Raw genomic sequence first — 15,950 nt, 5'->3', positions numbered from 1 at the left:
CGTCACTTTTCTCAATTTTATGCTCATGCTACGGTTACACTTCTCAAATTGCAGTTACTAAGTATCCTCTTTCTCCTATTCATTTCACGTTACAAACTTCCTCCGAATTCTCTTCATCAATTCATTTCACGTTACAAATTTCCAGCGGTTACTACTCTCCACATTCATCTTCCCCAAATTTTAACCCTAAATCAAATACAGTATTTCACACAACCTTTCATCAACCCTCATCACAACCATCACCACAAATTCATCATTGGACCGCAACAGATTCACAACGTGCGGAGCACCGTCATCGGTAACAAATCTTCAGCAGCAACGATTGTAATCTGATATACAACGACATCATCAGAAAATCACGGTTGCGACATCAGATTCACGCGGATCCGCCAACAAGCTTCCATTCACACCCTGATCGAAGCAATTATTGGGTTTTGTTTGAATTTTCAGATAACGTTTGTTTTTTGAAATTTTCAGATAAGGTTTGTTGTTTGATGCAGATTAGATAGATTCTTTTTGAATTTTTTTAGTGCAATGTGATTAGGGTTAGGGATGGTGAGACCGTGGCATTAAGTTTGAATTCTTGACTTTTCTTTTAACTCCCAATTCTGTGTGTGCAGTAAGGTGGTTACACCAACCACACTTGGCTTGATGATATGCTGTCGAGAGGTAAAATATATTCTCATGTAAGAGGCACATTGTAAATAAAGTAGGTACTTTGTTAATCTTTATAATACCTTTTATCTTGAGTCTGCTCAGGTATAATGCTTTGATTCGGTGACGACATGTTTCGGCATAGAAGCATTATCAAGGTCTCGCCTTATAGCGGAAAAGTGGATGATTCCATCGATAATTATTCTTGATACTGGCCACACATCGGTTCGTCGGGCCATGGGCAATTTCTATTCTCTTAGTGTAGTCATCTCTTTTCATCTTCCCATCACCTCACTGTTTGATTAATTCACTATTATATTGCAGAAGAAGAATAAGATGAAAGCAGATTGTAAGGTGAAATGGATAGCTATAGCGGTGAAAATCCGTTTTGACGGTAGCGACCTCAACGAAACAGAAGGTTGCAGTTCTGGAACAGTTTCAACTGAACGATGCACTTGATCTACACACTTTGCTGATTTTGATGGTGAGTTTTTGTAATTTCTGGAATTGAGATCCATTTCGTGAAGTTCACTCTGTTTAAATTGTTTAATATTTTGTCTTAGCATGCTGATAACACTGTTTTATATTCTTCTGGAGAGTTATTTGATCTCTCTGAAAGTCCTTGAACCTTCGTTATTGAACCTATATTATTAGATCTTGTGAGATTAATAAACATTGAATTCATGCAGAAAGAGATAGAGAATAAGATAGATGATAATGATCATCATCAAGAACAATAACTGAAGTATCTTGGGTTTGTGAGAATTGCTGCTATTCATGCTTTTGTTTGCATGTCCAGTCTTTATGATTATGCAAAACAGAATTCGGGATCTTTGAGATCTGCTGTTGGAACCGTCGAAGGTATTGTTACTATAGTTATTGGTCGTGTTTATCACAAATTCAAGCCTCTCCCTCAAGATGTCCTCCTTTTTCTCGACAATAAGGTCTCTCTCTCATTCATTGTTTCCTTTACTTTCAAATTGTGATTCGATTTGCGATCTTTTTTTGCGGAGGATGGAATTGGAGGAAGAAGTGAGGAGGGAACTCGCAATCGAGAGAGAATAGGGGATTTCAATACAGAGGCCGCTGAATATTCAGGGACTAATGTCGTAGTGGTCAAACTCAATGCTGATGAATCCTGTTGCTGTTGGCCATATTGGTGTGTCGCAACGACAATTGATTACTTGGAACTGATATTTATTGATAAAAATGTAAGTAACTTTAGAACCAAAATGTCATTTATTTTATCTTAATTATGAATGAATGGCAAATTTCTGACTTAAACTTCATCTGACAAGGGTATAGCGATTGAATCATCTTAATTTACAGTGTTACATTGTATACTTGGGAGCACATTCTCATGGTCCAACTCCTTCCTCTGCTGGCCTTCAAATTGCTACATTTTCTCATTATGATTTACTAGCTTCAATCTTGGGAAGGTACATAAAATAAGAAAGATAATTAACCATTACAGTAATATTTCCTTTTATAAAAACTAATTAATCATTGACTGTGACAGTGAGCAGAATGCAAAAGAAAAAATTATTTATTCATACAATAAACAAATCAATGGGTTTGCAGCTATGCTTCAAGAGGAAGAAGCTGCACAAATTGCAAGTATGTTTTTGTAGATCTAGCTACTGTTCTATATTTTCAACTTAATAACAATGATAAATTTGTTTTCAACATACACATATATTTATTTATATGCAGAAAATGAAAAGGTGGTATCAGTGTTTGAGTAAAGAGCATAAACTGCACACTACACGTTCATGGGAATTTCTTCGATTGCACAGAAATGATATGAACTCCGCTTGGCAAAAGGGAAGGTTTGGTGAAAACACCATCATAGCTAACATTGATTCAGGTACTAAACTAGAAAATAATTTTACTACATTCTACATGTTCTATAATCTTTAGAATTAGAATATATTATCCTTAACATCAATGTTTGCATTAGGTGTTTGGCCCGAATCGACGAGTTTTAGTGACAGAGGAATAGGCTCAATTCCAGCAAAATGGCGTGGTGGTAATATATGTCAAATTAACAAACTCAAAGGTTCTAATAAAGTTCCATGTAACAGGTTCTCTTTTAACATGTTTCACTGATTAATTATATTTTATACTATAAATTATAGTACTAAAATTATTGTATATTAAACAATCAAATGAAGCTAATTGGAGCAAGATTTTTCAACAAAGCTTACTAATCATTCAATGGAAAGCTTCCTCATTTGCAACATACAGCGCGCGACTTTGTAGGCCACTGAACATACGCATTATCAATGGCAGGTGGAAACTTCGTACCTGGTGCAAGTATATTTAATATTGGCAACGGTACGGTAAAAGGTGGTTCGCCAAAATCAAGAGTTGCAACCTACAAAGTGAGTGAAACACATAATTTGTTTGCTTGCTTAGAATTTGAAGCTTTCAAGTGCAAAGATTCTGTTAACAGGGAATGAAGCTGTTAAAGATGCAAAACCTGTAATTGAAGCTTTAAAACGCAAAGGTGTTTTGTCTATAGGAGCTGCCTCTTTTTGTTGGGGTGGTGAGTTCCCAATTCCTACTTATCTTCTTCCTACTTCAGAATTTAGTTTTACAACACTTATACTCTGCGCAACAACCTCTTGCGCTAGACTCCGGTGGTGTATCTTTTTTGTTTTTATTTGTTGTAAATTTTGTAATAGCATGTTTGATTCATCAAAAAAGTTCTGAATGTCAACAAGCTTTGAACTCCTTAAAGGAGCTTCAGAACGAGCTAATGCATGAGTCGATGCACGTAAGATCTTTAGGTAGGCGTTGATCTCTGTTGTGTGGTTTGGTTTTCTAATGTATGGCTGTTGAAAAAGTCTGTGTCCTTGGAATTGCTATATTATTGGATTCATGCCTTATTCACTCGCCCTTTTTTTTCTTTCAAAATTAGCAGATTCTGTATTAAATGGGAAGTGAAGCTCTTAGATATTAAGGGCGGGAATGCATGAATGTAACTCTCGATCTGCTCATGTTGTAAATGCTGAGGTTGATTCCATGGGAGGTGTTGTGGATGGCGGAGTTGGTATAGGTTTGAAAACCTCTCCGTGCTGAGCAGCAATTGAGAAGGATCAAGCAGAGCTCAGGTGATGGGAAGCAGAAAACCTTTGTGTGCTTGCACTTTTTTATTGTTTGTTTCAGGCATCAGTATACTCTTATGCATTAAGAATAACTCATGCTTTTTGTTAGCAGACAGGAGTACAATAGAAGGATCTAATGATGGTCCTGACAATGACATCTTATGCAATTTATTTCCTAATGATACAGGCCTTGAGCTTAATCACCCAGGTTTGATTGCTTTCCTGTTACCGACATGATCTTCATTTAGGTATCTGCATCTTCGATGTATTATCCTACTAATTATTTATCTTCCTTTTCTTTCCTTTAAATGATGATGTAGTCAGCTAACCTTTTTGTTCAAGATGCTATAATATTCAATGCTCAGAGAACTTCACACCTTATAAACGGGCTCAGCACCTGGCAGGGATTGATTATTTATTTAAAGCTCGGTTTAATGACTTTCTATCCCTGACCTGCATCTACGTAACTTCATAATTGTATACAAAAATTACTGTTACCAACCTAATCAAATAGTAGTGTATGATTCTAATGGTCATTGATAACATTACAACTGAAGGTTCATGTGATTTTTTCATTTTCATAAGTTAGATTGCATATGTCCCAGTTGAAATTTGTTTCACTATGTTTCTTATCACAGTTTCATTGGAAATAAGTTGAATTGTGGCGTGGGTTATCAGCATCTTTGCTTATCTGATAATGCAAATCAAGGTTACATTTTTTCCCTAACCCTCCACCTACCCACAAGCAAAAAGCAACAGGTAGAAAACTTATTTTCTTTTACTTGGCAGGTTCTTCACATGAATCAAAAAAAGGCCTCATAGTTGGAACAATTATAGGTTTAATGCTTCTTGATTTTTTTGGTAGCGTTTTGTTTTTCTGGTGCAAAGGGTACAAGCGTGAAGTTTTTGAAGATGTTCCAGGTTAGTGATCCATTCTCAGTCTGTACAAGTTTCTATTGACTGTTAATTGTAGGAATTTAAATTCCTAATCTGTTAGTCCTGCATGTGTCTTCTATTTCAACTTGATTTTACAAACATGATTTTTCTTTATGTTTAATCATATGATACTTGAGGTGTTTTTTAATATAACCAATAACATCATAGTGTGTTTTATTACGATAGGTTGATCTGATTTGTTCTAACTATGTTTGATTTTGTTCTGTGATTGAGTGAGTGAGTAGAGTTCATTAATTAATTTATGATTTGTTTGGTTATTCATGGCCAGATTTGAAGAACAGATTAGGAGGCTATGATATTCATAATGAAGTGAAAGGAAGTATATTTGGAAAAATATTGGGTAGTTCCGAGTTAGATATAACGTAAGACTCATACGAAGTAGTACAGACTGTATCCGAAGCATGGAAACGGCGTCGTTCTAATGATATACGATTCTGTTTACTATTGTTAATCAATGCTTATATAAGTCCAGTTCCAATATTGAAGAACTTAAGAGCAAAGGGTTTTTCAACTTTGAACTGTATGTTGAAGAACTGCGGCTGTCAAGTACTTAACTGCTTGTGGATCCTAATTGTAGAAAAGCTTTTCAATGCTTAAATAAGTGTAGTCATGTTGATCAAATTTGTAGTTCAACATCAGGAAATTGAGGATGTTTCAATTGCATGAAGCTGTAGAATAAGTTATGCTCTAATAATCATTTTTCTTTTTATGCTTCTCTATTAATATATCGGTTGCAAGTCCTTATTAAGAGAGGGGCTGACTTGATTCAACATCGTTTGGAATAACTTATTTGGCTTATCCTATGAAAGTAGTTTGGGATATGTACATAAGTTGTTTTTAGCTTATTAGAAAGACAGGGCATAAGAGGGAAAAAATGTCTAACACACATTTTCTGTTTTTGGCAGGAGATAACAATTACAAATAAATGGGATAGGCTGATACATTCCTTTATTTGTTCTCCATACTCTTATTTTGTCATTTTATCTTAGTAGTAGAAAAATGTTAAGTTATAAGCTGATACATTCCACTCTTCTGTTATAATGTTAAACAACCTAGGTGAAATGGGATGGGTATATTTGTGTATGGGACACTGATGTTGATCTTGAAGTTAAATTGAAAAATATCATCATACAACAGCTTCATGATGTTGCTGGTGATGTTTCTGAACTTGCTGTTAAATGGTATTTCTTTTCACTCATATTATGAATTCCCCACATTCAGGTTGGTGTTAGAAAATAAATTGAGAGAGTATAAATGATATTTTAATTTGTTCATTTAATTAATAATTCCAGCCTTGCTCCGTTTGTGAGGAAAATGAATGAGGCAAAGGTTGTGAAAATGAGCAGTCAATTGTGTGAAAAAATACTAAATGGGAAGGATCAACATCGGGACACTGCTAGCATTGCTTTGAAGACGGTTGTTGCTGAAGTTTCTACCCAACCCCTTGCACAATCTATTCTTTGTCTTCTCTCGCCACAACTGATTAAAAAGGAATTACTAGCAAAGTAGGAAAGACATGAAGAAATATGAAAGACATGACTTTTATAGTATAATAAAGCTTCTACTTGATCTCTATTGGATGTATAACTCTCTTTAATTGGGACAATGAATTTATTATAAGCAGCTAGAATTTTCACATTAAGACTAGGTGAACTTTTTAGATCATAAAGAATGCAATTTATGATTTGACTTCCATGATTTTAATAAATTGTTAAGTATGTATATGCTTCAATTTTTTTTTAAACATCAAACATATCATTATTTACAAATTTAAGTCAAATTAATTTTAAAATTTTAAATTTAATTAAACTGTTTTGTAATAAATTATAAATTAATAAATGATATTGATAAGAGTATTGAAACTGAATTTATTTGTTCAAATACTCTTATTTGTTTCTTTTTTATAAAATTTAAAATTTTAATCGGTCAAGTTCATACGGGTAGTTATATGGTACGCGTATTTGATACCGATCTCAACACATTTAATTAAATATTGAATAATAGCAAGAATAAATTTACTATTGATTTAAATATTTTTATAGATAATTCCAAAACAAAATTATTTATATATAGGAATAATTATATGATTGATTCAAATATTTATATATATGAAATAATATATTTGATTTTTAAATTGATTTTAAACAATTAATATTAACGGGAACATGAAGTTAGTGAAAAAATTGAATATTAACGGGAATATTAAATTACTCATCAAAATATTGAATATTAACGGGAACATGAAGTTACTGATTAAAATATTGAATAATAACGGAAACATGAATTTACTAATAACGGGAACATAAAGTTATTGATAAATAATATTGAATATTAACAGGAATATGAAGTTACTGATCAAAATATTAATATTAGCGGAAACATGAAGTTACTAATCAAAATATTGAATATTAACGGGATCATGAAGTTATTGATAAAAATATTGAGTATTAACAGAAACATGAAATTATTTATCAAAATATTAATATTAACGGGAAATGAAATTATTGATCAAAATATTGAATATTAACGTGAACATGAAGTTACTGATCAAAATTACCGAATATTAACGGGAACATGAAGTTACTGATCAAAAAATTGAATATTAACGAAAATATGAAATTATGACAATAATTCCTAAACAAAAATAGTGTATATATATATATATATATATATATATATATATATATATATATATATATATATATATATATATATATATATATATATATATATATATATATATAAACAAATATATATTATTGTTTAAAATATTAATATTAGCAGAAACATGAAATTATTGATCAAAATATTAATATTAACGGGATCGTGAAATTACTGATCAAAGTATTGAATAAAAACGGGAATATAAAGTTAAAAATTAAAATATTGAATATTAACGAAAACATGAAGTTACTGATCAAAATATTGAATATTGACGAAAACATTAAGTTACTTATCAAAATATTGTATATTAATGGAAACATGAAGTTATTGATCAAACTATTGAATATTAACAGGAACATGGAGTTATTAATTAACATATTCAATATTAACGGGAAGTGATGTTAGTATGTTGAAAGTAAATATGACTAACTTTACCAATCGTTAGTTGGTCCAGTGGTGATTGGCGCTGGGCTTGGTAGGGAGAACCACAGTTCGATCCCCCGCAACTGCGATCGGGAGGGGGATGAAACCACTTGATGCCAGAACTCGCCCCCGAACCGGACTAAACCGGTGCTATAAAGCAAAAAAAAAAATATGACTAACTTTATTGCATTGGACAATCGATATTCTGTTGTCTATTCTTTATGCAGACCACATTTTGTTAAACCGTCGGTAAAACAATAACAATTTAAGTCAAATAATTGATCTTTCCAATTTTTATTGCATACCAATAAAATGACACTTAATTATTCTTTTATTTAAAATCAATTATTTTTTAATGGGTCCTCTACATTTTTTAAATGCATCCTTACATATATTATTCAATCTAAAACAATATAAACTTTATTTTCTTAATTATTTTTTATTTTTACTATTCAATTCTTATAATATTATTATTTTTATAACTTTTCCATTTTAATCATTTACTAATACCTTTTATTTTTCTCAACCACAATGCGCGAAAACAACGGGTACCCGTGTGAACGCACGGGTAAGACACTAGTTTCATACTTATGTATCATCCTCACAAAATTCTACCAATTAATTAACTTATGTGTCATTCTCAAAAAATTCTACCAATTACCAATTAATTTTTTTAAATCTCCCAATTGAAAACATCATTATTATCTTAATAATTATTAATGAAAAAACTCATAATTATAATCAGACGTTAAGTAGGTTTCTCATTTCTAATCTTAAAAAAATATTCTAAAGTTATTATATTCTTTTATTATTTTTAAAATTCAACTTTTTCTCAAATATATTTTTATAAAATTATATATAATAATTAAAATCATTCGAAAAACACTCTACAAACGAAACAATGATAATTTCTTTTGATGAAGTTTAAAATTTCATAAACAATAACAACAATATATTACAGAATTACCACATAACGAGCGGATTATATACTAGTACCATTAAAGATGTTCTTATAAGATTTCTAATTGTCAAAAGGAAAATGTCACAATTCCTTCTAAAATTTATATAATATCACTATTTGTAGGAAAACTATTTACGAGAAAAAATGAATATTAATAAAAGCTATGTTGTTATTATTGCAGGTTTTATGATTTTAAAATACTTAATTCTAAAGATTTTTTTTTTTTAAAAAAAGATTCTTAAAATTTATATAATTTGATTAAAATTTTATCAATATTAAATATTTCTGGTAATTGTGCACGTACCATACCAACTCGCACGGGTATACTATATACTATAGTTTTTTAAGTGTATTTAAAATAATGTTTCAACAAGCTCAATATGAAAATAACATATGTTGAATAGAAATTAAAGCTAATATTTGATTGGTGAAAGATGGGCATTAGAGGCTGGAAAAAAAATTTAAATAACAAGGTTTAAAAAAAAATTTACCAAAAAAATAAGTATTTTAGAAAATTTACGAAAGTGTCTAGGTTTTGCAAGACCCCCTGGAGTATGCGTCAAATGAATTGGCGCATTAGTAATAAAAGTAGGTGTATGCGCCAAATGGTTTGGCGCCAATGTACAAGTTTCTTTTTCTTTTTCTTTTTTTTTACATTTTTCTAGCACTTATACGCCAAATGAATTGGCTAATTTAAAAAAATTTGTACTAATGCGCCAAATGGTTTGGCGCACACTCTAGGGGGTCCTGCAAAACCTAGACACTTTGGTAAATTTTTTAAAAAACTTGTTTTTTTAGTAATTTTTTTTTTAAACATTGTTATTTAAATTTTTTATTCTTAGAGGCTTGTTGTAACATAATGTATATAAAAATAGTTAGTTCCTTGAAGTATGGACTCTCTCCATCCCACCGTGAGTAATTTATTGAATCATTTCATACATATTAAGAAAAATGTATAAGAGTACGAGAGAGAATAATATTTTTATTATAATATCCCTATGATATATTGAAAATGATAAAATTTTAATTAATTAAAGTGAATTGGAAAAGTGTATTAGAAATTGAAATAAATTATTTATTTTAAGACATTATTTTATTTCAAATAGACCATTCCTTATGAAACGAAAGGAGTATATTGTAGTAGAGACCTAATATATCATTCAATTTTAGAATTAAAAAAAAAACATATTTTTGAAAAGTCTTAAAAAAACTGCACTATGCAACTCTTAAAAAAAAACATATTTTTGAAAAGTCTTAAAAAAACTGCACTATGCAACTCTTAAAAAAAAACATATTTTTAAGACTCCCATCACAATTGAATGAAATGCATCCTCGGCCAATGAACTAATGGGGAGTTGAAAAATTAAGTAAAGTGGGTTTTTTATTTATTTTTAAAACTAGGTATATTGAGTGTTGTTTTTAAAAAATGGGGTATATGAAGCATTCCCCTCCATATTTTTCTCTTTTTCTGCGTTAACCTCGTCTCTCTCCTCATTCACTCTCCTCGTTCTCTCGCGTGCACCGTTTCTTTGTCTTTCTTCCAAAACTCATTGATCTCATTTACTGCTGCTATAAATCTCGATGGATTACACTCACTCTCTTTCTGTTGGCGTCATTTCCATTTCTACTTTTCTCTCACTACTCCATCTACCGCCCTTTCCCTTTCCTCACCTGAATCCTAATTCGATCCGCTGGAACTCAAAAAACCACCACAGAGGTATCATCCACCTTTTTACTATTCTGTTCTATTTTTTTAATCAAAATATTGTTTTTGTTTGAGTGGTTCATTTTACACTCGCAATGAATGAATTGTTGATGCAGTAGGTGATTGGAGAATAGGTGATAGATCAAAAGAAGCTGGATTTCTTTGCCGAACGGAGAGAGGTTGCATCTCTAGACTTAATTATTCCCATATTAACGTTGATGAAATGTCTAATCCTTTGGGGACTGTTTGGGAGTTTGTTTTTAGAGAGTTTTGGAGGGGAAGATTTTATAGGATTGCATCTATATTTTAAAATGTGTTTGGTATTTTTTTTGTAAATTTAAAAAACAATATAATTTTATATGCTAATGTAGTATATTGTTTTTTAAACTTTTTAAAAATATTAGACACATTTTAAAAATATCACACATTTTAAAGATATAGGCATAACCCTCCAAAACCCTTCCTCCAAAACTCTCCAAAACTCAACTCCTAAACATCCCCTTTGTGTACCCCTTAGTGTACTTACAAAGTAGGAATATAATTTTCATATGAGTAATAGGCAAGTACGATTATTTTTGGAGAATATTCAATGTCCAAATCAGTTTTTTTGACGCATCAATTGTAATTTATAATATTTTCTCACATTCAGTTGGAAATCTGTGAATGGAATCTATGTTTTATGCCACATTGTTAACAAATGAGATTATTCATCGAGAAAGAGAAAAGGAGGTTATAAGCCACCTGATAGCTGAAAAACTAGCTGATGGCTTAAGCTTATTTAAGTAGAAAATATTCTTTTTAAAATTTTGAGGCATTACATGCACTACTTTCAAGATTATATTATCATTTTTGTTTCCTTAATCATTGTCCACGTGCACTGTTTAGCATTTCACAAGTGTAAATGATATCGACTAAATAATTTGTTTTGGGATCTTAATTGGTCTAATTTGCAATATGCTTAATTCGGATCTCTAAAGTTGCACGACTTTATTTTAATGTTGTTTTTCATGATTTCAGATCCATCCATAGAGCAATGGCAACCAAAGGATGTAACAAGCTACCGACTATTTTTGATCTAAACAAATCTCTTCAAGACATCATAGAGGAGGTCAAAAGAAGAAATATTTGTCTCTTTGACATACTACCAGTTGTTAAATCAGACTTGCTAGTTCCATTAGTGGAGGAACTATTAAGTTACTATGATCATGAGAAAAACCTTTTCGAAATCAACGGGCATAAACTTGCTGTTACTTTGGAAGACATTTTATACATAACTGGTTTGCCCATTCGGGGCAAACCAATTATGAAAGCTTCTAAAGAAAATGGGGCTTTCGAACGTGTTTTTGGAATCAACAACAAAAAGCCTTGCAGTATTAAGAGGCTGAAGGAGCTGGCGGGCAATTCAAATCTTGATATTGATACTAGAGTGAAGGCAGCTCTACTGGTGTTAATTGCCTGCGTTGTTATCCCCACCGGTGACTCGCACACTATAAAGGGAGATTTTGTCAACTATGTTGAAAGACTTGAGGAAGTTGACAACTATGCATGGGGAGCGTCTCTTCTCGCATTCCTGTACAGTGGTATTTGCAAATGGAAGGTTGATAAGCAAAAAATTGTAATCGATGGCAACCTTTGGGTTGTATTGGTAAGTTGACATTTTTTTTTTAATTAAATTGTAGAAAATATTAAACCAATTTTGCCGTACTCAACTGCAGTTTAAGTTTTATGAAATTTTACTTTTTGCAGGCATTTTTTCTTATCCGCATTCCAGATTTGGGAGAAGCTATTGATCTCAATCTAAACTTGGATGGGCAACAAGTACCTTTGCTGCTTCCAGTTGTGGAGGCGGTAAGCACAATTTCCTACAACCACAAACCCACTTACCTAAGCAAAGTACAGAAAATACTAGACACTCTTACTGAGGAGGTAAGTCAATTTTATTGTTTCCTTCACCAATAGAATTTCAAAGGTACTGTACATGGTTTAATTTTTAATTTTTCTCATTAGCAAATATGTTGGAAGCCGTACAAATTAGATCTTCATCGTCCTATACTGAGGGATCAGAAAATATACAAGCTGCTTTTGGCCCCAATTTGTTGTATGAGTGCCGTACATTACCATACACCTCATTATGTCCACAAGCAATTTGAAGAACTTGAGGTGGTAGATGTTAATCAATTAATGTGGAAACCACCCATATACAAGAAAAGAAAAGGTAACAGGGGACCGACTGCCCAAACGTTTTTATCTGATTTCGAGCTTCAACAGTGGAATGAAGGGAGGCTGGTAATCAACTATCTGCAGGGGCATGAAGACAATGGTAGTGTTGATCGACTCGGGAGGCATTTAGAGAATGTTATGGATAATCAACCCGATAGGCATGTTGATAATGTTATGGTTGATCAACCTGAGGCTTCTAACTCTAGGGATGTAGATTCCTCAGTACATGTTGATCTACCCAAGACATTTATGGTTAATCAAACTTGGAGGAATGTAGAGAATGTTATGGAGGATCAACCTGAGGGTCATGTAGATATTCTTATGGTTGATCAAACTGAGACTTCTATCTCTAGGGATGTAGATTCAGTAGTACATGTTGATGATCAACCCGAGACATCTATTCATGCAGATACCCAATTTGAGCCTCATCGAGATAGTAGTATTTTGAATAGAAGATCACTGCTTGGTATGTTTCTAACTTTCCAAACAAGATTATTAATCTATCTTGTTTTAAGGTTTATCTTCAATATTTCTTTGCATCTTATCTTCAATGTTTCTTTGCATCTTATATCATTTTCCTTACAGATGACCCTGAGCTTGAGATGATGATGCATGTTGGCTATGCTTCTGTTGATGAAAAGGAAGATTTTGAAGCCCAAATAGTTGAGGAAGCAGGCATTTCTCTTCCTGATGGGTTTACTGAACTGGAAGTTAATCATTGTCCTGTCGTTGGAAACAAAAATAAAAATAATTCCAACAATACTGGACACTTATTATGGGAGACAGACAACAGCTGTCTGCATAATCTTGATACTAGTGCTACTGAAAGTATTGATGAACCTCAAGAAATACAAAGTGTTATGGTTGATCATGACTGTGCAAAAGAAGCTAGTGTGGTTGATGCTCTATGTGATTCAATGGAAAAACAGGGTGATGAGGTTGCTGTTTCTTCTATTAAGGATGATAAGGAGGCAATTCAAGAGCATCATGACAAGCCATACTCGAAATTATCAGGTAATCTTTAATATATACTTATGGTTCCTTTCCAATATTGTGCACCTCTACCTAAGAACACATTGTCAATATGTAACTATTCTTAAATGTTAGAGCATCTTGTTACACATATTAAGCCTGCCACCTTATTTATCTTTCTGCATCACCTGTCACAGATACAATTAAGTCCTGTTCAATCAAAGGAACTTCTGCTCCTTCCTCTAGCATTAAGAATGTCCCACCTAATTTGCAAGCTTCTGATGTAGGTCTACAAACTGTATTTCTGCAAACTACTCCTCTGATTAATACAAGCAATGCGACGGTATCATCTGCCCGGCATTCTTGTGATCCAAAGTCCAAAAAAAGGAAAAATGTTACGACAGAGGTTGAGGATCTTGACCACATGTCTATGCATTTGCAATCCCACCTAGTATCAACTCCTGTTGTCAGCAACCATATGTCTCCCGCTGATGCTACTGCAACCCCTGTTGTGAATGTGCCATTAACTACTGTTGAAAAATCTGTTGAGTCTGTATCTCCTCTATCTATTGCTGCAGCTGCCAGTGTTGGGTCAAATGCTTCACTGCAAGCAAAACTGATGGCTGATGAAGCATTGATCTTTTCTGGTCATGAGAGTTCTTGCGGAACTTATTTTTCGGAGGGAATGAGTAACTTGGGAAAAGCAACCCCTGCTTCCATCTTAAAGAGTGCAAGTGGAATCAAAAACTCTAGTTCTATTATTGGTACTGCAATGGAAGCTTCAAGAAAGAGATTCAAAGCTGCTTCATTTGCCATTAAACGAGCCGAAAATGTGGAGGCTATTGTGAAGGCTGCTGAGCTGGCAGAAGAAGCTGTATCACAGGCTGGAAGGATTGTCACCATGGGTGATCCTTCGCCGTTAAGTGGCTTGGTGGAAGCTGGTCCAGGGGGTTATTGGAAGACATTCCAAGAATCTTCTCCGATGAATGTTGACAAAGTCGACAGACCAGAAACCTATCAAATTTCTATCTGAAATTTCTCATCTATGGTAATGGGGAAGCAGATTGCTGCAACTCAGGAGTCACCCTTTCAGAAGGTGCATAATGAGATGTCACTAGACCATGTGAGTTCAGTTGATGGAAATATTTCAAATGAATCAAGGGGCTGCAGGGTTTCTATTTTAGTCAATCCCAATGACGTGCTTCCTGAATCTGGAGGAAAATAACATAAAAGAGGGCTCACATATAGAGGTTGTTTTAATAACCCTTTTCCTTTCTTTTAGTGGTTTAGATAAATTAGTTGGATTCATGACTGCTGAATTTATTTTTTTTTGGGTTATTTGTTATCGGGATTACTTTGTTGATTATTAGGTTCTGCTATTCTGAACTTTACTTACTATTATTGGCTAACTGAAGCAATCTTATGTATCAGGTTTATAAAGATGGAAAGGGATTTGAAGCAGCATGGTTAACGGCCAACATCAAGAGTAAGTATATGTTTTAGAATGAAAAGAACTGGTAAAGGGAAAAGACAAGACCTCAAATGGCACTTATGGTTATATTAGAAATGACATAAATCATCCACTGAAGGTTATATTAGAAATGATTTTGGTTATTGTACATGAATAATTATTCTTTTTAAATTTTTGAAATAAAGTAATTTAATGTTAGTTATTTATTTGTAGAATATTAATTTTTAATGACCTTAGAATAACCTTGTAGAGTAGTTTTTTTAATTAAACAGTACCCCTTCGAAAATTTATGTAACAAGCTTTAGCTAGATAAACGTTTTTCACAAACGCCAAATTTTTTATTGAAATTCATCTCTATCAAAATTTTTATTTTAAAATGACTTATAATATTATATATTTGTTTCAAATGTATTTTTGGTGGTTCAATTTTTTTTTACTCTTAGTTTTTTAATTGAAACTTCTTTTTTTTTATTCTTATTTATCTTGATATTTTTTGTCCCGTATCACTTTTGATGACGTGTCTCCCGGATTATTTGGTGTCACAACATTTTTTTTGATATCATCCCTTGTTTGAAACTCCTTTAAGCCTATTTATCCCTTTTTTTTTTTGTGATTAACTCATTACAAGCCTATAAATGAAAAACAAAATGATGACCTTAATCAAAGGGTTGAAGGAGTCTTGAATGAGGTTGTGTGGAGTTGATCAATATAAGTTGTGATGTTTCAAGGTTTGGGAGAAAAAGAAGAAAAAAAGAATGAAAAATAGAAAAAAAATTATAAAAAAATTGGAAAAAGAAAAGAAGGATGTCAAGA

At 32.5% G+C, this 15,950-nt stretch overlaps 1 protein-coding gene, 1 long non-coding RNA gene and 1 pseudogene across 3 annotated transcripts; all 3 read left to right on the top strand.

The window, feature by feature from the left end:
• Window positions 1-100: 100 nt before the first annotated feature.
• Window positions 101-1,630, top strand: LOC131637935 (uncharacterized). Of its 2 annotated transcripts, none has more exons than XR_009294542.1 (5): window positions 101-482; window positions 621-669; window positions 760-879; window positions 979-1,138; window positions 1,454-1,630. It is a non-coding gene; the product is annotated as an uncharacterized LOC131637935 (long non-coding RNA). The 2 variants fall into 2 exon arrangements; XR_009294541.1 differs by having other exon boundaries at window positions 1,344-1,630.
• A 10-nt stretch (window positions 1,631-1,640) lies between these two features.
• LOC131637486 (subtilisin-like protease Glyma18g48580) lies at window positions 1,641-6,454 on the top strand (annotated as a pseudogene).
• A 3,806-nt stretch (window positions 6,455-10,260) lies between these two features.
• On the top strand, window positions 10,261-15,066 carry LOC131606282 (uncharacterized). The gene is made up of 7 exons (XM_058878534.1): window positions 10,261-10,486; window positions 10,591-10,653; window positions 11,492-12,119; window positions 12,221-12,400; window positions 12,482-13,160; window positions 13,280-13,708; window positions 13,864-15,066. Exons 3-7 carry the CDS (start codon window positions 11,508-11,510, stop codon window positions 14,697-14,699), a joined length of 2,736 nt encoding a protein of 911 aa, XP_058734517.1. The 5' UTR covers window positions 10,261-10,486; window positions 10,591-10,653; window positions 11,492-11,507; the 3' UTR covers window positions 14,700-15,066.
• The last annotated feature ends 884 nt before the right edge of the window (window positions 15,067-15,950 follow it).

Source organism: Vicia villosa, linkage group LG1, assembly GCF_029867415.1.
Source record: "Vicia villosa cultivar HV-30 ecotype Madison, WI linkage group LG1, Vvil1.0, whole genome shotgun sequence".
Taxonomy (NCBI): domain Eukaryota; kingdom Viridiplantae; phylum Streptophyta; class Magnoliopsida; order Fabales; family Fabaceae; genus Vicia; species Vicia villosa.
Note: the sequence above shows the minus strand (reverse complement) of the source record. Positions and strands in the feature narration are given on the sequence as shown.